Source organism: Nycticebus coucang, chromosome 2, assembly GCF_027406575.1.
Source record: "Nycticebus coucang isolate mNycCou1 chromosome 2, mNycCou1.pri, whole genome shotgun sequence".
In the NCBI taxonomy this organism is placed as follows: Eukaryota; Metazoa; Chordata; class Mammalia; order Primates; family Lorisidae; genus Nycticebus; species Nycticebus coucang.
Genome location: NC_069781.1, coordinates 7,308,016 through 7,332,145, shown reverse-complemented (window position 1 = coordinate 7,332,145; position 24,130 = coordinate 7,308,016). Strand labels below are relative to the sequence as shown.

General features: G+C 47.6%; 1 protein-coding gene across 3 annotated transcripts in view; it reads left to right on the top strand.

Annotated features, from left to right (window-relative positions):
• GPR107 (G protein-coupled receptor 107) overlaps positions 1–23,858 on the top strand; it is a 76,424-nt gene extending 52,566 nt beyond the window's left edge. For all 3 annotated transcript variants that reach the window (XM_053559770.1, XM_053559774.1, XM_053559781.1), the window contains exons 15-18: positions 9,147–9,196; positions 11,051–11,134; positions 11,877–11,998; positions 18,853–23,858. In XM_053559770.1, coding sequence (XP_053415745.1) covers positions 9,147–9,196; positions 11,051–11,134; positions 11,877–11,998; positions 18,853–18,949 — 353 coding nt within the window. In that variant the 3' untranslated portion in view covers positions 18,950–23,858. The remainder of the gene's footprint in view (positions 1–9,146; positions 9,197–11,050; positions 11,135–11,876; positions 11,999–18,852) is intronic.
• Positions 23,859–24,130: the final 272 nt, after the last annotated feature.

The window sequence follows — 24,130 nt, the reverse complement described above, 5'->3', positions numbered from 1 at the left end:
TTTTTTTTTTTTTTTTTTTTGGTTTTGGTTTGCATTTCTCTAATGATTAGCCATGTTAAGCATTGTTTTATGTCCTTATTGGCCATTTGTTTACCTTCTATGGGAAAATGGCAACTCCAGTTCTTTGCCCATTTTGCTTTGCTGCTGCCTGGGGTCTTCTCGCTTGCCTAGGTAGTTCACTACTTCAAGAAGCTGTTGAGCATCTTGCTGGCATCCAATGGGACAGCTAGTCCCTTTGCACGGAGATAATATAGAAATGAACGCCCACTGACTTGCTCCTCTGGAAAACTTCACCTGGCATTAAAAGATTTGCCCTTGCCCTTGTCTGCTTATTGTGGAGGAAGTTCAGTGGCAGATACTTCAGAAATAAGCCATTGACTACTTTTAGATATTTTATGATACTGTTATCTAACTTTTCACTAAGTGAAAATATCTCTTTTGGGGAAAAGGAGGAAGCAGAGATTCTGTCTCATAATTTCCCATTATATGTAATATTCCCACAGGTGGAGATTGGCTAGCTGTAGCACATGGACCCAGTCCCACCCCCACTCCACCCCCTGTCCCCTGTTTCCAAAATTGTTTTTTTTCTAATATAGCCATGCCCATTTGTATCTAATATTGTTTGTGGTGCTTCCACCTCTAGGCAGAGTTGAATAGTTGTGACAGAGGTGTCTAGCCCACACAGGCAAACATCTGCTGCCTAGCCCTTTACACAAAAAGTTTTCCCACCCTCTGGCTGTTGTGGACATTCCAGAGAAACCATTCATTAAACCATACATATAATAGAGGGATGATGACTACTGGTTCTTAATTCTATATTCAAGAACTTTGAAGACAGTAAAGCTTATTATGTGATTTAAGATATTACTGCTTTTAAGTATTAGTGGAACTGTGAGAGAGCTATGTTATTCAAATCTTTGCTTCGATATTTTACCTTACTTACCACTCCAATGGGAATCTTCACTTTTCTCTTAATAACAAGTTTGACTTTTACCATGAATTACCGTAAAGTTATCAGCAGAGCTTTGGGCTATAAGTTTCCCCAAGGGAGGTTTATGATCCTTCTCTGCTGACTGATCCAGCGCCCAGGCAGTTATGGGTTGGGTACTCCTTATCTGAAATGCTGAGGACTCAAGTGTTTTGGATTTTGGATTTTTTCAGATTTTAGAATATTTTCATCCCAATTTTGAAGCATTTTGGATTAAAGATATTTAACCTATATAGGTTTGTCTAACCTTTGCTTTCCAACCAGAAACTAAGGTTGCCCTAAAGCCAGTGATGCTGTTGGCAGGGAGGATCATTATAAGGCTAAACTTGGGGACACCAGCTCAGAAGCCTTCAAGGCAAGAAGGAGGCCAGGAGAACGAGGTAAACCCTCCACCTGGCTGCACAGTTTGCTGTGATTTTCCCTCCCTAGAATCTGGAGAGGACAGTGGGACTGGGTGCCGCCTGGTCAAGAATGGGTATTGGATTCCTTTAGTCCCAGCATGTGCTGTGGGATCCCACGCTCTGGAGCAGTGTTTCATGATGCAGGAGGAGGCAGAAGGAATGAGATTACCTTGAGCTGGTTGAAAATTGTCATTCTTCCATTTATCCTCATGGATACACTTGTCATTCCACTCCTGTCCCAGAAGTCTGAAGCTGCACCCTTAGAGCATTGCCAGCTGTGTTTGCTGCAGACAGGTGGCAGGCGGGCAGCCAGGGAACACTGGCTCTTCAGGTGCTGCGATGGCAGGACATTCAGAGCTCATGTGTGGCCCCTCTACAACCCTCGTGTGTTTCTGCCCTCACTTAGGTAGCCAGCCCTCTAATCCAGATGCTTTTTGCATCCATGCGTCCACGAATGCATTACATAGGGATTTGTGGGTACCAAAAGCTGTACGTGAGATTTGGTGCGTGCATTTACCTTGGCAGAGGGTTAGTAGCTTTTAGGAAATTTTCAGAAGGGTTGTGACCCTAGAAACATTTAAAGCCACTGCTAAATAGACTATTTGGAAGAGAGAATGAAAGTTAGTGTGTGTGTGCTTTTTCTGTTAGGCTGGTTTAATACAGTAGGTTTTGATTTCTTTTAATTACCAGAAGCCTCTTTTCGTTACTTTCCCTCAACAGATCACCCCAAATTCCTGTAATCTCATAACCTAATCACAGCTTCTATTAACATTATGAAATAATGGACTGACCAGAGATACCACCTTGAGTTAATAAGCTACAACCAAAAGCAAAGAGGCTTCTCGTTATCACCAGGCTGAGAAGCAACCTGGTCATGGACTCATTGCCATTATTTTCTGTTAGACCTTTATTGGGAACTTAAGTGCTTTGGGGAGCCCACAGCCACCTAAGAGCCTGGTTAATGACCCAACGTGGCGTGCCCTCCTTAGACCTGCCTGGGCTCACTTCTTCTGCCTAGTGACATTAACATGCATTTAGTTTCCATGGGTCTTTTGAGACTGTTGAAACCAAATCTTCTCAGTTGATTACTGTAATATTTAGAGTTGGTCAGATTCTCTTCCTGAGAAGATTTTGCCTGCCATTAACCAGCCTTTGTCATCAAGCCTTGGGAAAACTGATCTTCAGCCTGGCCTAGCTCGCTGCCGACTGTGACTGTGCGGTAGACAGATGGGGGTGGGGCAGGGGTGACAGGCACCTCAGCTCCATTGCAGCCTCCGATGCCATTTCTGGCTGACGTAACGTAGCTCACAGCATTGCAGCTGCACACTGCAGCAGGCAGAGAGGCAAGGGGAGGGGCTGGTGGGAACACAGTCTGAGATTGGCATGGCCCTTCGAACACTCCCTTTTCTTTTTTTTTTTTTTTTTTTTTTTTGTAGAGACAGAGTCTCACTTTATGGCCCTCAGAAGAGTGCCGTGGCCTCACACAGCTCACAGCAATGAACACTCCCTTTTCTGTGCTGTCGGTGTGGTTCTAGAATCAGCTCTGTGGGAGCTGGAAACTTAATAGACTTAACACACAAGTCTCTTAGGGAGTTGGTCTCCCTGGTGTCAGATTGTCTTTAAGTTATATGCTTGTGGGCTGGGCGTGGTGGTTCACTCCTGTCATCCTAGCACTCTGGGAGACTGAGGTGGGTGGATTGCTTCAGTTCAGGAGTTCAAGACCAGCCTGAGCAAGAGCAAGACCCCATCTCTTAAAAATAGCCAGGCATCGAGGGGGGTGCCTATAGTCCCAGCTACTCTGGAGGCTGAGGCAGGAGGATCTCTTGAGCCTAAGAGTTTGAGGTGACCGTGAGCTATGATGCCATGGCACTGTGCCCAGGGTAGACAAAGTGAGACTCTATCTCAAAAAAAAAAAAAAGAAAGAAAAAGTTACACTCTTGTAGACCATTTCTGCTTCTTTCTTTGATGCTTTTTATTATGCAAAAATACAGTTTTGCTTGTAGCAAGATACACAGCACTTAAACTATTAAATTTGGTGACTTTTGATGTGTTTTGGGTCATTGCTTCCAAAACATGTTGGGATGGACTTTGAGTCATTTTTCACATGACCCTTAACAGTTTGAAGATCATAGAAGTTCATTCCCGGCATAGTTGATCTTGATCACTCTGCCTTTCCCAGGCTTCCTCCTAATGCCACCTCAGAGATGGGTTAGTGGGACCTTTTCTTAGTGGAGCCCAGAGGGCACCCTGTAAGCTAACCCCAACCCCGAACCTGTGTGGTCCCAGGTCAGCACGTGGCCGTGTCCTTTGGTGTCTTTCTGACGACAGAGAAAAGCCATGCAGCCAGCCAGTCTTTCAGGCCCACATAAGACCACAAATGGGTTCTGCTCTTCTGTCCCCCATGCAGAGTGAGGTGGAGCCCAGAGCTTAAGCAGATTGTGGAAGTGACGAGATTCAGAGTGACTCAGGAGGACTCTAATGCCATCCAGGCTTTGCCATCATCTGTAGTTCTTTAATTTTGTGTTTGCCTCAAAATCTCCCCTGTAGCATAGCGGAGAGAGGAAGTAGTAACAAAGGGTGATGGGTAGGTGGAGATGTTTGTAAGTCTCAAGGCTTTCCTCAACACCCAGGGAAGTATTATTTTGGGACATTTTTTACCCTTTAAGTGGCTCTTGTAGGCCTTTGCTTCTGTGTATTCCATAATCATGTGGCAGTAACTCCTTAGAATGGGTGGATGGCAGCCCTTGGGCATTGCCTGGCAGTTTGAATCATGACTGCACCTCCCCGAGCTGCCAGCAGATTATAACGGTATGAATTGCTTTTCTCTTAGTGCAAAGCCTAGGTGCTAAGAGCTTGGTCCTTGGAGGGAGGTGACTTGGGTTTTGGTATTGGCTTCTCCACTCGCAGGTTATGTGACTTTGGTAATTTGCTAAACCTCTCCAGGCCTGAGTACTTCATCAGACTGCTTCCCTCACAGAGCTCATTGTGAGAGGAAGCGCAAGCAATGCCCAACCTGATGCCCGGCACACGGTGATCACTCAGTTGATGATGCCAGCTGATACTGTTGTTTGGTCATTGTCACAGTTCTAGACTCATCCAGGGAAGTCAGCTGGGGTTGGGGGTAGATCAGTCTCTGCCGGCCTGCTGGGTTCCTCTTTGACTCAGACAGGACAGGCGAACATCTAGGGGAATCCTAGCACATTGGCTCTTTTGCTCCTGGGTCAGAGAGAGTATTGACCTCTTGAGCATTTGCAGGAGTTATGGCACTTCCTGCCTTAGTGAGCAGTTACTGCATTCATTTCGGTAAGTACTTGGCAAAATCAAGAGTCGTGTCATTTTCCTCAGAGCGAGTTAGAGAAAGGAATGCACAGGAGGTCAGCCTCATGGATCTCCTGGAGCAGGTGGACACGGTACCCTCTCCATCCCCACTCCCCTGCAGGTGTTTCAAAACCCTCATAGCTGGGCCTGATTTATAAGCATGGGGCAGCCTGGGCTTCTGCACTTAAATAAAGCTCTCCAGGTGATTCGGTGCTCACCCTGTGCAAGAAGCCTTGCCCTAAAGAAACTGTAATCCAGGTATAGAGAGTCTTCAAATAAGACTCCAGACCAATGCTGGAGCAGGAAGCAGCTGGCCTGGTAGGCACACAGGTTTCCGCTCCTGCCTGGGCATTTGTCCTCTCACCAGGCTCATTCTTTCACCATATTTGCAGCTCCTCATGGTTGGGTCAGAAACAGCCAGCCCTGGTGAGCCTTCACTCCCGGAGGAGCTTGTACCCTGGAGTCCAGTGAACAGCAAAATGTGTTCTTTACTCTGGAGAAATCTTTGGAAGCAAAGTAAAGGGAGGCTTGGGATTCCGGGCTGGGAATCATGGCACTGACGCCAGGTTGCTCGCTGCAGACTGTGCTGAGGTTTCACCCTCTCAGAGCTGGCTCACCCCTGCCTGGCATCCTCACTTATCAAGTCCATATGGCGGTGCTGCATCCAGGAGAGCCAGGCTCTCTGGCAGGCCTCAGGTCCCCATGTGTTCCAGTTTTATTCACTGGATTCCTCCCATATGCGGCAGCCATTGTGATACAGTGTGTGCCCCATTTGGTGCTGGGCTAATTTTGTATCATACTAACAGTGTGACACCAGATACTGGACTACTGACTGGGCTGTTTGCTTTCCACGCACTTCCTCCTTGTTTCTCCCAGCAACCCTGAGGGTTGAGGAAACTGAAGCTCAGGGAATTTACCCGAGTTATCTGAGGTCACACAGCCAGTAAGCAACAGAGTTGGGATTTGAACCCAGGATGTCCAGATGTTCATGGCTGGCCCTCTTAACTGCTTTGCACCCCGTTTGTTACTCTGCTAAGTAAGCTTACTCCCTTCTCATGCCGCAACACCATTCACACCAGTGTGGGGGACTCGGGAGCCTGCTCCCTGCCAGCTGCAGTCTCCAAACGAATATCTGATGTGTGACTGGAAGTGACGTCATCCTGCCTGGTAGGTTATGGAAATAACCACAGACTGTGCTTATTGTGGCTACATTTCTCAGAGACAGACTGGTTGTCTGTTTTTCAGCCCTTGCATGTGTCCTGGTAACCTGGCGTCAGTGCCGTGATGATGTTTTTTCACTGGTGCCCAAATATGTGGCACACAGGTTCACTTACGGAGCGATTCATAGCCTGCCTCCCTTGAGAGGGTTTCTCAGTCAGAGGGTATGAAGCGTGGCACAGGATGCCAGGGAGTTGCCAGCCTGCCTTCCACTCCCTTGGACACAGCCCCACACGAATGCCTGCAGCACCTTAACTCTTCTGTTTCCTCTCCGTCCTCTCCCCACCTGTTTTACCAGTGGAGGGTAGGGACCTTCATTCCTCATGAATTATTTCTGGGATCTTCAACTTCATTGCCTCTTTGTGCTTTCTTCTCCCCGGCCAGCCCCTGGGGCACATCAGCCGTTCCCACCCCAGCCATGATTGCTCTGCCCTGATAGATCACAGCCTCCTTGAGAGGGGCCTCTGTACACTCAACTTCTTTGGCCTCATTTGGGCTCTTACTCTTATTTCATCCCTTACTTTCTCCACAAAGATTGTTTTAAAATGTAGTTGTCATCATGGCTTTGCCCTGCTGAAAACCCTGTGTAGGATGGTGAAGATAGAATACTCAATACTACTTGAACATGAACTCTGAATCTTAGCTTCATGAACCAATTGATGGTTCATGGTCAGTTACAGATGGAACTTCCTTGTTTTCTGCTCTTTCCCTCCTCACTACAGCACTTGGCTAATCCAAGAAAAAGAAAAAATCTTTAGAGGCTCCCTGGGATCCACAAACCAACCAGAACAGGTTTATGGTCCTCTGTCTTAATTTTTGGCTTTGCTCTTAGCCAGGCCCATTTCCTGCCTCTCCACAGCACAGCCCCGCTGAGCTGCTGTCCCTTCCTGACAGGTTAAGCTGTCCAGCCTCTGAGCCTTTATACCTGCTCTTCTTGAGCATTCTCCCCACCGCCCCTCCCACTCCTGTCTACTCCTGGACTCTGTTTAGGCCCTTTGGGAAACTCACTTGCCCATCCCCTGGCCTGGATTTGATCTTTTCTGAGATCAAAGAGGACAAAAAGAACACAAAAGATTTGTCTACATGGGCAAAGTTTAAAATTCTTGGGCACTCTTATCCAGGCACAGAGGCTCACACTGTAATCCTAGCACTTTGGGAGGCTGAGGCAGGTGGATTGCTTGAGCTCACAGGTTCAAGACCAGCCTGAGCAAGAGCAAGACGCTGTCTCTACTAAAAATAGAAAAACTGAGGCAAGAGGTTCTCTTGAGCCCAGGAGTTTGAGGTTGCTGTGAGCTATGATGCCACAGTACTCTACTCAGGTTGACAGCTTGAGACTCCGTCTCAAAAAAGGAAAAAAAATATATTCTTGGGCACTCTTTATCCAGTGACATCTCCCTTTTAACACCTGGTTCTCAGTGAAGCCTTTTCCATCCTCCCAGCTGAGCACCTTAGGAAACCGAAGTCCTCCTAAGCCTGCCCTTATCAGCACGTGGTGGGTGCGTGCGTGCGTGCGTGTGTGTGTGTGTGTGTGTGTGTGTGATTGAGTGAGTGTGTAGTTCATGCCAAGGTGCCCTGCCCTCCCCATGGATAGCAGCTGCCATGTTACCGCTGTATTCTAGGGCCCAACTCAGACAGGGTATTGACTGAATAAAAAAAGGTGAGAACCAGAGAGCTATAATAATAATAATAAGACTGCCAGAGAGGTTGCTTAGATAAGAAAGCCTTTGTTGATCATCTGCCTGCTGTAATTTTGCTGTTTCAGATGCTGTGTCCATGCACGGGTCCACTGTAGCTCTATAGATGTGGGTGTTTTGATTCTTTGGGGGGTGGGGGTGTTGAGACAGTCTTGCTTTGTTGCCCAGGCAAGAGTGCCGGGGCATCATCATACTCACTGCAAACTCAAAATCCTGGACTCAAGCAGTCCTCCTGCCTCAGCCTCATGAGTAACTGGGACTGCAGGCGCCCACCAGCATGCCTGCCTTTTTTTTTTGGCAGTTTTGGCCAGGGCTGGGTTTAAACCCGCCACCTCCAGCATATGGAGCCAGCGCCCTACTCCTTTGAGCCACAGGCACCACCTATGCCTGCCTACTTTTTTCTTTTTTCTTTTCTTTCTTTCTTTCCTTTTTTTTGGTAGAGAACCGAGTTCTCTCTCTTGCTCAGGCTAGTCTCGAACTCCTGAACTCAAACAGTCCTCCTGCCTCAGCCTCCCAAAATGTGAAGATTATAGGCGTGAGCCATTGGGGCCAGCCTATGTGGTTATATTCTATCCTCTCAACCATGAGAGTCAGAATTGCCCTGAAAGACTTTCTGAACATTCCCTTCCTTATTAATGCATTCAGTTTCTCAGAGGAGGTTTTTGCAGATAGTGTTGGTTGATAATCATCTTAAAGATAATTTAGGATTCCGGGAATTTCTTTTGGAACCCTAAGCTTGAGTGCCCCCCACTAATCATGAGCCAGAAGGGGGAGGAAGCAGAAATTTGAACCTTCACCACCCACAGTCCCATTCTTAAACTGAGTCAGTAATTGAGTGCTATTAAGCAAAATTAGTTTGCCTCCTGCAGGAGGGTATGTGATGAATGAAAGGATTGCTGGTTGGGAGGGAGCCAGGCTGTCCTGTGGTCATCAATATTTCATAGTCTGAGGCAGTGTCGGGAAGTCAGCTGTCTAGCAGGGGCTAACTTCAGGAGCTGACCTTGAGCAGTAGCAAGGTAGGACATAATCAGGGAGCTTGTACTGAAAGGGCTCCTTACAAGTCACTTACTGGAAATTGAAGTGAAGTTTGCAAAATACACCTGTAGTTCACTGAGTTTACACCCTCGGCTATTGGGAGGCTCCCCCCGATGGTGCTCTCTGACTGACATGAGACCCATCCTAGTGAGGCCATGGTTCTGTGCCTGCTGTTCAGAGCTGAACTGTTTACCACTGGCTCTGGGAGGGGAGAAGGTCCTGAAAATATGCTATGCTCCCCAGTGGCTTGGTTCAAGCTGCTGACCCAGAGCAGGAGTCACCGGTATAAGCAGCTCCAGCTCATCACCAGCCCAGCAACTCCCCGCTCCTCCTGGTGACTGGGGGGGGGCCTGCCCATTTACTGGATATGCATCTGGGTGATGCTCACCTGCATTGGCCCTGGCCACCTGACCGAGAAGGTGCCTGAATGGGACTTGCTTTCAAAAATGAGAAAAGTTAATGAGCCTTTCATTTTGTTCTCTCTTTTTCTAGCTGCTATTAACTTAGCAAAACTGAAGCTTTTCAGACATTACTACGTCTTGGTGAGTAAAAAAAAGAACTACTAAATCTGTAAATAAGGTTAATTCAAGAAGTAGAGCAAATGAACTTCCAAAGAATTGGTAAAAACATGAGGGGTGCTACCTGGTGCTGTGTGGGTTTCATTTTATAAAATTAAGCCGTCTCTCTTAAGACAGAAAATTAAGTATCTGGATTACTTCTTTTTAATTTTAAATTTGGCTTTAAATACTTTAAAAAGTGATACAAGCTTGATACAAGAAAAAAATGCAGAGATTATGGAAACACAGCAGAAGCGTGTATGATGATATGTGAGGCAGGGCTCCCTCTGGCCCCTCTCCAGCGCCCCCCGAGCCCCACTGAGGGGATTACAGGTAATGGATTAGTGGTTATTCTTCCAGCTTTTTTCTTAGGCATATCCATACTTAGCTGCCCGTTTGACTTGCTGTTCTTACTCAAATGAGTATAATTGTGATGGATGTGTTACTTAGTTCAATGTAAGCATTTCACATTATATATAGAAGCAGTACCCTGAACCCCATAAATGCATCAATGTACAAAGTTATGATTTAATAAAAAATAATTTAAAAAAGAAAGAAAAATTATTGGAGTATTTTTCTCTACTGAAAACTAGTTGCATGTTATGATAGTAATATCAAGAACAGAAAAATTGAGACAGTTTTTGTAAAACCTAGGAAAGTCCCGTGACATGCAAAGTCCCGTGAGCATAGTGCCAAAGATAGCACCTGCTGTAAGTCGCTAGGGTCACAATTCTGAGAATGTTAAGAGACGAGCCTTACACAGTTAATTTGCTTCCTGACTCCAAGTTTTGCATCTGTGGCTTTGGCCTTGACTGTCACTTGGGACAGTTCTTTTGCCTGAGCCAACATTAGAGACTTTAGCAGTGGAGAAACAGAGGCAAGAGACCCACTTGGGTTGGTTGGTTGGTTGGTTTTTTCCATAGTTTTGTAAGAGGCATAGGAATCATCACACAGTCTGTTGAGGCAAGTGGGGTTCATGATGAGTGGGCCTCAACAGCCAGGCTTGGATAGTGGGTGTTCATGCCTGAGACCCAAGCGGGCCCGGCCTGGCCTGCAAACTGGCCACTTGGGCTTAGTTCCAGGGAGCAGCCCGTGCTCCAGTTCTTGTCACAGTGAGGAGAAATGAAGGCCATATAGTGTTTGTACATTTTTCCTCAAACATTTACAGCATCTGCTGGAGAAGAGACTGGAAGTCAGTGGTTTGTTTTGTTTGTTTTGTTTTTTTTTTTTTTTTTTTTTTAGAGACAGAGTCTGACTTTGTCGCCTTCGGTAGAGTGCCGTGGCGTCACAGCTCACAGCAACCTCCAGCTCATGAGCTTAAGCGATTCTCTTGCCTCAGCCTCCCGAGTGGCTACAGGTGCCTGTCACAACACCCAGCTGTTTTTTTGTTGCAGTTTGACTGGGGCCAGGTTCGAACCCACCACCCTCAGTATATGGGGCCAGCGCCCTACTCACTGAGCCACAGGCGCTGCCCTGGAAGTCAGTGTTTTCCTCTGTGGTTCTCCTTTGCTGTTACTACTGTAATTATTTTCAGAGCCCTTTGGAGAATGAAATCAATGAGTATAAGATGAGGAAAGGTTTAACAACAGCCATACTAAAGTGTCCTATCATCCCGTGGGTGTGGCCGTTAACCACTGTCTTGGTCATCTAGAGACAGTGAAGAATCCTTTTAAGTCTGACTGACTGAGCAGTCCCCTCTCACTGCTGGATTTATTTAGAACTGCTAAATGCTGTTCTTTGGGTGATCTGTCTTCTGTTTCATAGTTAATTTGTGAAAGCAAACGTGGTGTCCTAATGTTTATGATGAGTTTATTTCCCGATTGTTTCTTCTTCATACAGATTGTGTGTTACATATACTTCACCAGGATCATTGCATTTCTCCTCAAATTCGCTGTTCCATTCCAGTGGAAGTGGCTCTACCAGGTATGCTGTTCACAGGGGACAGTGCTGGACAATTTATGTCTGAGCGTAAAGTCTGAGGGTGTAACTTACTGTTGTTACTACATATTAAGTTTATCTGGAAATGACTACTAAGACTTCTCTCTTCTGGTCTGGCCTGAAGATTTTCTGTTCAGGAAAACTGCTGGATTATGTGAGAAATCTGAAAATTATTACATTATTGATTTTAGTTTTCAGTCTTTGAAGAGAAAAGACTCAGAGAAAGACGATATTTTCCCTATATAATTGAATTTAGATGAGACGTGGTCTTTTCCTTCAGTTATAAGGCTTAGAATAGTTTAGAATCCAGGCTCTTCTTGGCTGATTACCATTATTTCAGTAATAAAATATCTTTGCAATATATTAGAACTAATTTTGCTACCAAAGTAAACCACTACTTGCATATTTAGAGATTTTTTTCTTGAAGAACTCTCTTGGTGCTTTAGGCACTATAGGAAAATGTGAGCATGTAATGAGCTCTTAAAAGGTACCGATGAAGACTGGTTAAAGCAGGGAAATCACAGACCCCGAGATGTCCCCACTGACCAGGAGGCTGCTGGCTTAGGCTTCAGCACATCTGAGGAGAATGCTGTCTAGTTGTGAACTCTGAGTGAGAGTCACAAGGGGCGGGTTGTGTGTGGGGGTGTATTGGTTTGCTTAGTTCCACTGATTTCTGAAGAATAGCGTTGCTAATCTCTTTCTTTTGGGGTGGTTTTTAAACTTGCAGCTCCTGGACGAAATGGCGACCCTGGTATTCTTTGTTCTAACTGGGTATAAATTCCGTCCAGCTTCAGATAACCCCTACCTACAACTTTCTCAGGAAGACGATGACTTGGAAATGGAATCTGTGTAAGAAATCCCTTTTCTTCCCCTTCTTCCTCTGCCCTCTGCCTCACTGAAAGGCAGCACGGTGTGTCTTGGACCGGCTGCTCTCACCATCCGCTTGTCCCAGAGGTCTTGAGGTGTTCCTTCTGTTTTTAGCAGAAGGAAGTGGACCCTCAAGCCCTAGGATTTCTTATTTAGTTTGAAGTACAGTATCTGCCAAGCTCTACTCAGTCTTGTCAAGGGAAATATAGAACTTGCTGTCCTGCTGCGTGTCATTGGAGCCTGCTGCTTGTATCTCAGTGGGAGGAGTTTGGGAATATACGTGGCCAGCTAAAAACTGCTGAGAGCAGGCAACCCCTCTTCCTGTCAGGCCTCACTATCAGGAGCTTGTCTTTAAAACTGTAATCTTCTGAGTCATCTACAAATTTGCTAATGACCCCCAAATATCCTTTGTCATCGGATAACTAAGTGGCTTTTCGCAGGTAGTACAATGACTTTTGTCCTATAGCTGAGCACTAATATGGGCTGTTCTGTGTAAAGGTAAGTCCAGCACCTATTTTATGGGAAAGGGCAATCATTTTCTAGAAATATGAATAGTGATTAAGTATGTTTGCTTGTTAACTCTGTAACATAGTAGGTCAGTTGTGCCTGGTGATTAGCTTAAGGCTGAGTTTTCCCTTTCTGTTCCTCTGGTATGGAGGAGGGCTCTGCCCCCAGCAATGGCAGCCTTTTCATTTTTCTCAATTCAGAGGCTGAGATGCTGCCCATACTGGGCTCTGCTTGTTGTCCGGCAGCATGGGGCAACTCTGTGCTCAGCCCCACCCCTGGAACATAAACCGAAGGCAGGCCTGCTGGTGGCCCCCAACAGCGTCTCCCTGTGCAGAGGAGTTGAGGAGAGAGCAGGGGACCGTCAGACCTGCCTTTTATAAAGTAGCAGGTCTGGTCGGCAGCAGCTTCAGTGAGTAACGGGGCATGCTTCCCCTACGGGGAGCCCTGTAGCCCACTTGCTCCCAGGGAGGGTTGTGCAGTTTCTCAGCCGAGTGGTGCGGGGTTATGGCTTCTCTGCTTTTCTGAACTGTCCCCCACATCCTTTCCCTCCGCCATTGCCTGAATGCACTGTCTTATCTCATGGCAAAACTTGTTTAAAATTTTGCTTGGATGTTGTTTCTCTTTGACAGTATCCGATGACCATGGGAGCCATTTTAGCAGGGGGCCTTTGTGCATTAAAACCAGGGGCGTAGCAAGGAGTTAGTTGATGCACAGCCCACCAGCCTGGCAGGAGCTAGAGAGCAGGACCAAGTTGAACTTGGCATGTGGGAGTCAGTATCTTAGTTTACTTGGCTCTGTGACAAGGGAAGGGGACGTGGTGATGCTGAGTGCCTTTCTGTGGCTTAGCGTGAGCCACGCCGTACATGTGAAATGAGCTCTCCAGTGACAAGAAAGGATGCAGGGACCGTCTGCTGGAAGGAGGCTTTGTGTAGGGCTGTGGTGTGTCCAGTGAGCACCAACTAGGTGCAGCCCGTGAAGCAGAAGTCACTGAGGAATGGGCTGAGGCAAGGTGCTTTCACAGCAGCAAGGGAATCATTCTGGGGAAGTTCTTCTGGAATTTCTCTTTAGCTACTGTTGGGAATGTCCTGTGGATGTGTGAGATGTGACAGAGCAGAATAGGCCTGAGATGGAGGCGCTGCCATCAACCTGCCATCCCTGCTCACCCACCAGTGAGCTAGCGTAGAGGCTAATACGCAGAGGCTAATTACAGTTTCTCTGGACCACACAGCACCCGGGGCTGTCATCTCTCTCTTCTGCTTGGAAGTGCTGTTCCTGGCTGGCACCTCTTCAGTCATCCTGAAATAACCCTGAGCCAGAGGCAACCAGAGCCCTTGCCTCTGTTTTCTAGAAGGTCATCAGCTGTCTGTCAAGTGTCATCCACACTGGGAGGTGTTTCCTGAAAGGGGAGCCAGGTCTGATCCCTGCCACAAAACAAAGCACCTCTTTATGGGACACAACCCTTCTTATGTCTTTCACCCTCCTGTTTCCCTCAACACCTCCCTCCACCCCCCAGCAAATCCACACTCTTTATAATGAGTCTTAGCCAGTGGGAGGAAGGGTAACTTGAACTCTAACCTGGCCTTACTGACTGAGATTCTGGCAGTTTCTTTCGCATATGTTGTGACCTTTATCTGAACCTGAGCAGAAGGGACTGCAGTACCTTTGGGAAGTAAATCTTTTTTTTTTTTAGATCATAACTGTGTACATTACTGCATTTATGGGGTACAATGTGCTGATTTTATATACAATTTAGAATGCTTACATCAAACTGGTTAACACATAGCCTTCACCTCACTTATTTAATTGTTGTGTTAAGACGTTTATACTCTTAATATATTTCACATTTACCCTTGCATTATGCACAGTAGGTGAGGTCCTGTCAGTTACCCTCCCTCCACCCGGCCACCCTCCTTCCCCTTCCCTTGCCCTGGGAAGTGAGTCTTGGCAGCTGCCTCCTGGACTGAGCCGTGTGTCCTCACCCCCTGGAGAGACCACTTCCACCAGCCCAGCCTGTGTGCAGGCCACGTGGCTGCCATCTGTACCAGCCTGACCCAGCTCTCTCAGCATTGGAATGAGGTTTCAATCAGAAGGAATAGTAACTTCCTGTCCCCTTCTTCTTCTGTTTCTTTGACTGTCTCTCGTTAGGCCTACCAATTTGGCGACAGAATTTGTTGTTAAGATAATCAGCAAGGTAAAAAGTGTTACATGCAATTTTAATTACCAGATTTGGTAGCTGCCTTATATGCTGTGCATATGCCCCACCCAATGTTCTGAATCACTTCTGTTATCTTGAGCAGTGAGAGTGGGAAGAAATATTTGCTGTGAGTTCCCAGGCCAGGAGATTGTCTTCCCTGGGGTTCTCATTCCAGGACCACATCCTGAAGCAGGCGTCCTCAAACTGCGGCCCACGGGCCACATGAAGCGGTGTGAATTGTATTTGTTCCCGTTTTGTTTTTTACTTCAAAATAAGATATGTGCAGTGTGCATAGGAATTTGTTCATAGTTTTTTTTTTTTTGAACTATAGTCTGGCCCTCCAACGGTCTGAGGGACAGTGAATTGGCCCCCTGTTTAAAAAGTTGGAGGATGCCTGTCCTAAAGGTTGCTGTCAACCATCACTGCTACTTGTGTTCTTTCAAGTAGGTGGGAGCACAAGTGGAAAAGGGCACTGGAGACTAAGAATTACCTCTTAACCAGGCCTCTCTATGTTTTAAATCCAGAAAACAGTTTTTAGTTATTGAAGCAGAAGCATCCATGGGCCACATCTGATGATTGTAGTCTGCTGTTGCAGGAGTCTGTGTCCCGTTCAGCATTTTTACTTATAAACACAGACACTGGGGCTTTGTGAGCAAAGGGTGGTGGTGCAGGGATGGAGTGTCACCCTTTAGATGTAGAAAGAAAGCAGGAGGTGGCCCTTCCTTGTCCCCTCCACAGACTCGCCCATGCTGGGCACACAGGGCCCAGGGACTGCCTCTGCTTGGCATGACACTGAGGTCCCTTGCCTCTGGCTGGCTCAGGAGCTGCTGGCCCTTGAGGCAGGTGCCTTCCTGAAGTCAGCAGTGGCTCAAAGAACTGCTTACCAGAGCAGCCCCAGAGCTAGCAGATAGCTTCTGCTGGAAGCAGGCAGTGGATTTGGCAGGCGGAATGGCCAGCCTGTCCGCGTGCGCTGAGTCTGCTTGCAGCTGGCTGTGAGCAGCAACATTGGCCCTCCAGAGTGGGGACTGTGGCTGAGTGTTGCCATGCTGTGAGGGAGGTGTGCTGTGGGGTGAGAGGAAGGAGCACAGAGCAAGTAGGAAGGGCAGGCCTCACATACTCTGCACGTCACCATGCTGGCCGCTTACGCTGAGCTCTGAAGGGCCTTCCTGTGCTGCCCCACAGGGCATGGAGACTGTTACCTGTGGTGCAGCTTGCTGGGCAGCTGTTGGCTCTTTAGCTGTTTGTTCCCGTGTTTGTACGGAAACTGGACACCCGGGGGCTGCTATGAAGTTGCTAAGGCCCGGCCTCCACGTGTCCTTCTGCTGAGGCTTTAGGGTATTCGTCTGACCCAGTCTTCTCACTGCTGCAGCATCTGGATTGCAAGGAGGATGTCTGGAGCCAGGGCTGCAGGGGCTGGCCAGTCTCACCAGCAGCCCTGAGGCCCCAGGTGGCCTTCAACTTTCTCGCATTTGCTGGGGGAATGGGATGCAGTTCCCTCTCCTCCCCACATTCCCTCAGGTTTCTTCATCTCCTTAAGGCACTTCAACTGTTCCCACACCTGTCCCACCTCTGGTGTCCTCCTGTGCTCCACATGCCTGTGCTCCCCTTCTCTCTCCCCTCATTCTGGGTACTCACCCAAACCCAAGGTGCTCCCGACCATCTCCTTGCTGCCCAACCCCCAGCTCCAGCCCACTTGTGAGCATCGGGTCCCTCTCTGTGCCTTTCCTCTGCGTTCCCACAGGCCTTGGTACCACCACCATCTACCCCAGTGCCAGCAGCAGAAGACAGCTGGTGACTGAAGCACCTCCCTCTTCCTCAGCTGGTGTGGGTGAGGGACCACATTGCAGAGGCCTAACATCATGTCTCACTCCCCCACCCCCCTTTGCATCCCAGAGCCCAGCTTCCATGATGGCTGGTTTCCCCAACTCTGACCTTCTCCCCTTCCTGTCTATTTTCCTGGGCTACTAGAATCACTTGGAGAGTGTTTTTAAAATGTAGGTTTCCTGGCCACTCCCCTGGAAACTCAGATTCTCAGAGCCTGGGGCTTGGGCATCTGTGTTTTTAAACTCTCCAGGGTGCAATCTCTGAGAACCCCTGGAATGAGAATCAAGTTCGTCCCCTAGACAAGGCAGATGAGGCTGCTGCTGCCCTGCCTGCCGAGCCCGCCCTTGACTCTCTCCCTGCTGCTTTCCTCACGTGCGGCTGGAGATACTCCTGCGGCTCAGTATCCCGCAACTGCACAGGGAACGTGGTGGTGTTTCCCTCCACGCCTCTCGCCTGCTGTATTTCTTCTTTTCAGAAACTGCCTACCCCCTGCCTTTCTCTTCCTCAGCTTTCATTACAGTCCTCAGGCAGAGGGGCTTCTTCCTAGCAGGTGTGTGTCGTAAATGACTCTGTGTTGTGGCTCTGGAAGGGGATATTGTCTCCCTAAGAGCAACAGTTTCCTTTTTTTCCTCTGTCACCTAGCACCAGGCCAATCTTGAAAGATTAGAAGTTGTCTTCTCACTTGGTTCACCACCTGAAAAGGAACATTTTCTTAAGGAGAGAAAGGTGCAAAATGTCTTTGCCAAGCAGGCCATCAGCCGCGCCTGGGTCTCAGTGAGCGTACTTTCCTGTCAGTGTCAATGTGTGTTGAGTGCCTGTCCTTTACTAACAACATAGGATAGTTGTGTTGTTACCAGAGGGTTTCTGGAAGATGGGAGGTTGCATTTCCTTTCTGTTACAAACAGATGTGGACAAGCAGAGGGCTGCTGTCCTCTGGCCCGGGTAGAGAAGGCTTCTTCAGAGAAGGCTTCTGTGTGCGCGTCCTCTGGGGGAAAGCATCATCTCTGCCGGGGGAGATCAGGGAGGAAATGATACTGGTGCCCAGTCAAGGTGTTTCCCTTTGTCTCGGAGGATATTTTTACACTCAGTAGCATCTATGGAAACCTCAGCTTCCACAAGAACCATGTTCTGGCCACATATCTTGGCCCAACTTTGCCAAGTCTGGAAGGTCTTGTTTGAGAACGATCTCGATTCTAGGGAGGGCTGGTGGCTTCAAGCTTGGGCACAGCAGCAATGTGGTGGCAGGAACAGCAGAACGAAGAAAAGGAGAAGTTTTCTCCCTTAACCCCCTAAAAGCATTTCCTGTGAGGTCCAGCCCGATGCACACCAAATAATTGAGTTGATCGTGGAACTTATTTTACTGATAAGGAAATTCCTATTGGTTCACAGTAGGGGAACATAAGTGCCTCATTGTCTCTGATTGCTGGGCCAAGTGGGTTTTGACGCTCCATATCTCTGCCTGGTTTCTCCTGCTGCTCACAGAGCCACCCAGTTCCTTCGTAGATGCAGAGCACCTTAAAATCTTCCCAGCTCACCTTTGCGAGCCAGGAGATTGTCTTCTCATAGACTGTGCCCTCTCTGGAGGTGTCCTGATTCGTCTCATGGAAGTGGCTGCCTTACTAGCTCCTTGCACCTTCCATTTTCAGTTCTCATGTTCAGCGACCAGCACCTTGGTGCCTCCTCAGTGCCAAGCACTGGCAGGCAGAACGGGAGCTCAGAGTGGAGGCAGAGACCGCATGCTGGCAGCCATCCAGCCAGGCCCCAGCCTGCAGAAACCAGGGCCTGGATTTGCAGAAAGCTGTTAGTCCTCTTTCTGTAGTGGTCTAAGAATCTTTGGCCCCAGAAGATTCCTCTGATCTGTGATTCTGTCCTGTGACTCAGAAATGATCCCTTGTGGCTGGTTATTATAAATGTCTGTGCGGCTAATTAGCTTTCTTTTCCAAATGTTAATTATGGCACAGATATCAATCCCGTAACCCTAACCACTGTGTCTGTCTACAACATAAAAATTCTGGAGGTCATGGCAAAAAGAAAGAGGTTAGTCATGGTTGTAATGACAGCCGTTGTTTATTGATTAGGTACTTTGAAGAATTTTTTCTTTTTCCTTATGATGGTTCTAGAATGTGAAATTTATTATACTTAATAAAGAAGAGAAGTCAAATGACTTGGCCAAGGTTATACAAGGTTACAACTCCTAGCAAGACCAGGCCAGGATTCTAGATCCAATACCTGTAACTACTCCCACCCACTGTGCTGTGACGGCCTTTTACTATAAGACTTTCCTGATTGTTTTATTTTTTTCCTTGTTCAGAGTGACAACGTCAGGAGTGATGGAGAATATGAAAAAAGTCAAGAAGGTGACCAATGGCTCTGTGGAGCCCCAGGGCGACTGGGAAGGCACTGTGTGATAGAGTTGACGTTGAGGCCGGCACTATCAAAGGAGACGTTTAATTTATTAACTGTCCCATTGGTGAGCAAGAACATTTCCTGACAGTGAACTATTGGCACCTCCTGGCAGTGACACAGAGCACGTGGCTAAGAGTGAAGTGCCACAGAAACCTGATTTTGTACTCGTTAATGGAAGCTGCAGCTGAGGCTGGTGATGGGCAGCTATAATTCTCCTCCAGGTGGAAGTGGTAGGGAGCGGTAGAGAGAAAAGGGGGAGGAAGAGAAAAGAAAGAATTTGTTTTTCACTTAAACTCTTTTTTCAGGTGGGAGCCCTAGGGTATATGCAATTGTGACCCCACACGTGTGGCAGAGTAGAAAGAACACAGGGAGGGAAGAGGGGTGGGAAGTGTGAGTCTGGTGCCAGTCAAGGTACCGGAGTGCGGCTGTGGGGCATGGTCAGGTGTCTGCTGAGGGCACAAGACTTACAAAGAAGGGAAAGCAAGAGTGTCATCGCATCGTTGGGGGGCACAAAAGTAAATGAAATTAGGTTATTTTAGAAAGCAACGTCAAAGCCGAATTTAGTATGTAGCACCTGCCCCAGCATGCCCGGCCCTGAATGTTGCCCTAGACCTTTATTCCAGATTTTGAAGGTGATCAGGATCTGACAGCTCTAGGGGTCCAGTGGTCTTTCCAAAAGGGCTGTCATCCGAGGGTTGTAATGTCACAGTCAGGGTCATTGGTCCTGGAACACAGCCCAGGGGTGGGAAATGATCTTCTTGATTGAGTATAGTCTGTTGCTTAGTGGATGGAAAGAAATGTATTTGTAAGCCTAAAAAGCATTCTCCTGTAGGATTCCCCACACACCCGGCTCCCCCGGAAGTCCAGAGCAGCACTGTCTCTCGTTTCCGCCCCTCGCTTGTGGCTTGTATCTATTTTGTATGATCAGAATTCTGTGGAAAATGGGAAGGAATTTTCCTTAAGGAGCAGCTGGAGGCACAAAGGTAGTGTTTAAACAAACACTTAAGTACAAGCAGATCATCCTCATTAGAAATCTTTCCTGTTGACCAAGCAGGACTTAACACAGACTTGGTCCCTGGATCCCAGGAGTATGCATGTGGGGAAAAGGAGTTTGTTTAAACAGTGTTATACTCAGGGATTTGTGGAAAGTAAAATCTTTCACAGAAACTCAGTGAAGTTCCCTCCCAAACTTTCAGAGCTTGGGGATAAACACACATAGTTGCCTGAAATGAACAGTATTGCAGCTCAAAGATTAGTCATTTGAATAATGAGACAAGCTCTGAAGGTCCCTAGTGACCCAGGGCTCACCAGGAGACCAAAGCATGGCGTCAGCAGTGCTGCTTGGTGCTTGGGGGCCACTGGGTAGGGTTGCTTCCAGAATCTTGAGACACCCCTGCCTGGGCTTGTCAGTGAGCAGGTGCAGGGCCACCTGAGGGGGTGATTGTCACCTCTGGCTCAGAGGGCCAGTCAGAAACCAGGGGATTTGGGGTCATATTCCTAATCGCAGATTTGGAACCCAAAAAGTCTCTCTTTAGTCTTCTTCCCTCTCCCATGCTGTTGTCCCTTCATGAGTGACCCATGGGTGTTCCTACTGTGCACTTTTCTCAACGCTCCGTGCTCTGCCTGGTCCCACTTTTTGGCTCACGTGGAGAAGTGGGCCTCTTCTGGGGCCCCAGCCGATGCCTCTGAGCAGGGATTTTAGGGAAGCTTCTTGTAACTTCCCATCTTCAGGAGATGAAGGAGTCACTTAAGGGAATTCTTTTTTAAAACTTGACTTGGAGCTATGTGACAGGAGGCAGAATACTTTTAACACTTTGTTTTCCTGTACGTAAACACAGTAGGAGTGCAAAAGTGCGTCCTGTGTTAAGACCACCCAAACTCTCGGAGGTCCTTCCTTCAGAAGGATGCATTTGCTGTTTCTCCTACAAGCAGATGTTGTTGGCGAGGTGATAGACTCCTTGGCAGGAACAAAAGGTATGATGAAACCTCCCTATTAGACAGAGTCTCCGTGGAGGTGGCCTCATTTCACATGCTCAGTTTTTGAAACAAGGAAACCAGGGAGTAGAGGAGTGAGGGGCAGAGTGAGCATGTGTGCGGACGAGCACTGTCCAGCCCGCAGCCCAGACAGGCACCTTCCCAGCCGTGCCAGCGCGTGGTCTCCAGATGCCACACACACCTCCAGGCTCATCCACAGAGTGCCCAAGAGGCCTCAGCTTTATAGTCCTGAACTTGGTGGAACAGCAGCACGCAGATGGAGTCGGGTAGCCCTTTACAAGTAAAGTCACAGCCTTCCTAATAAGCAGGTAGAAGGTTTGGAGTCAGGCTGATGATTAAGAAAAATCAAAACCCCAGCTCATAGGAAAACGGTGGTAGTTCCAAGCTTTTAAAAAAATTATTTAAGCTTTCATCCTGTTCTGTAAATTCGTCTTCTCTTTCTCTATCACTTAGTAGCTGTGACTCAGTGTTCAGTTGTCCTCAAGTAAAGATGGTCCCGAGGCAAGTAGTGTCACTAACTAGCAGGCCCTTCTTGCAGGCTGCTCATCACTGGCCACTTGGGCTCAATGTCGTGCAGAGTTTGAACAGTTAAAGCCCTCGCAGTATTTCAGGGATTGGGCAAAAACACCGAGTGCACATCACAGAGCCATGGGTGGTATTTATAGCTTCTGCTCGCTGTCCTGCCTGCACAGAACTCCATGTTTCCTTTGAGAAATCGGCAGACTAAAAGTGCTGCTGGCTGTGAGATGTACTGAAATGTGTGTATTTTGCTAGAAAATTATTTCTTGGACAACAAGAACAACCATTGATCTCCTGATCCTGGCTCTTAACACTGGTCATGGATTGATCAGCCTATTTCTTAGATCCTCAGTGCTTTAAAATTTAAGTAATTTAAGTTCTGTCATGTTGAATATGATCCTGATGACTTGGTGGTCCATTGTCTTGTTTTTTTTTTTTTTTTTTTTTGTGGGTTTTGGCCGGGGCTGGGTTTGAACCTGCCACCTTCAGCATATGGGATCAGCACCCTACCACTTTGAGCCACAGGTGCTGCCAAGGTCCATTGTCTTGTAAAGAGATGCTTTCTCCAGTGTCAAAGACAGGGCTGCAAGCAAAACCTGGGCCAGTTTCATTTTCTTTCAAGAAACCACTTTTGAGTAAAAGATTCCGTTTTTCTCCCCCCAGCCAAGGCAGCACACAGCCTCCTAAGTCCACTTCACGTGATTGCTGTGGCGAGATTTCCACTCCCGAATTATGATCTCATCAGTATCTCTTCTCTCCTGTGTCCCACAGCCTTCCCTCCCTCAATCCTTCACTCTTCCCTTCCCCCTCCTCTCTCTGCCATCGGCCGCCCTCCTCCTCCCTCCTCTGCCCCTCATTCCTCTCTTTCCTTCCCCTCCCCCATTCCTCTCCTCCCTTCATCTTCCTCCTCCTCCCTCCCCCACCTCCTTTCTGCCCAGGCCTGTTGGTCCCACAACAGAGTTTGGTGCATTGCAGTGTTTTCTCCCAGCAGCCATGAGGAGATATTTTCTACACTAAGGAGAATTTGTTAAGACAGTGCACACTAATGCTATATATCATAGCTTTGGCCTGCATGTGATGGTCCTTCCACACTAAAGTGTACTGTCTCCTTTCAGTACTTGTAAGAGTCAGCTACAAAGAATAGTCCTTATATGCCAAAGAAGAGTGTAGAAGATGCCTGTTTTAGTTGTGAAGGTATTCTGGCCACCTCCCCTATCTTGAAGTATTTTCTTCGAGGAAGGCTCTTTAGAGCATTAGATAGTCTGAGGAGGTTCTTGGCCCAGCTCCCTGTACCCAGTGAAACAGCCGAAAGGTTCATGTCTCACACTGCCAAGCTGCTGAATTTCAAAGAAAACAGACCCTGGCCCACTCCTCCAGCCCTGCTCCCAGATGCCACACCTCATGCCTTGCTCTTCTCAGACCCGCCCGGCCTTGTAACATGCACAGTGTGCGGTGCCTATGGGGAGGGAAGCTGAAGAAGGCAGACTTTGACTTGGTACCTCTTGGTATATCAAAAGGGTATTCATCTGGAACATAGCAAATGTTCTAGAAGATCTGCTCTTTACTCCAGTTTTCCCTAGAGTGTTTCTGGCACTAAAGGACAGCCGCCTGAGTTGGTGCTAATACTTGTCACCACCTGGAACGTAGTTACTGGTGGGTAAGCAGAACCTTCTCCAAATTCCCTAGGGGCCGCTTCTGTATCCTGCTGATGTGCTTAAGCCCTCCTGCCCTCCCTGTGTGGTTTGTGCTTGAGAAACAGATAATGGTTTTGGATGGTGTGAGGCAAGGCTAGGACAGGCACTCCCTGAGGGAGGCACAGTGGTGTTGATGGGCACCTGTTGGATCCTGAGGACAGAAAGTTGGGGGAGGGGGAGTTCTGGGTGAAACAAAATCTAAGTCCCCAAGACAGCTTATTTTGCTGTGATGCAAATGTGTAAAATAAAGGTCCTGTGACAGAAATGCATGTTTGGGATTCTATAGTGGGCAGTCAGATGAGACAGGAGAGCTTGAGGGCAGCCTTCTTAGCATTTGAGGCGCTATTACAGGATCCAGAATCCTAGCCACACAGGGGATGGTTCTTGACTCTTTAAGCAGCTTTTACAGATTGCAGATTGCATTTGCCTAGTCCTGTGACCACAAAAGAAGTCAGACATTTAATCCAGAAATAAGTTTCATTTGAGGGAGGCTTGCAGGTCTGTAAATATCATTTGCTTTCCTGGGTAGATTGGGATGCAGGAGGAGTTTTCAGTATTTTTTTTTAAACACTAATGATCATTGAAGAGTATTTATGTAAACATATAAGGGATGGGGGTCAGATCAAGGTGACGGTGATGTATGCGATGAACTCTCTTGCTGTGATGCAAATGTGTAAAATAAAGATTCTATGACGGAAATACATGTTTGTGATCCTAGGGAGTCAGTGACTCCTGGCTGCTTTCTCTCTTCCACCTCCTTCTCATACATCTTTTCTTTGTGATTTTTGTTCATTAAATTAGTTAACTGCCTCCTACCTGCTCCCACCGAGGATGGTGACACCTACTAAAGAAGTCCCAGGCATCTTAGCAGATTGAGGCAGCCACTATTAAAATGCAAACAAGGGAAAGTCCTACGTTGCTGGTGGACAGAATCAGGCCCTGGGCACAGCTGCCACTGCAGGGAGATGACAGTCT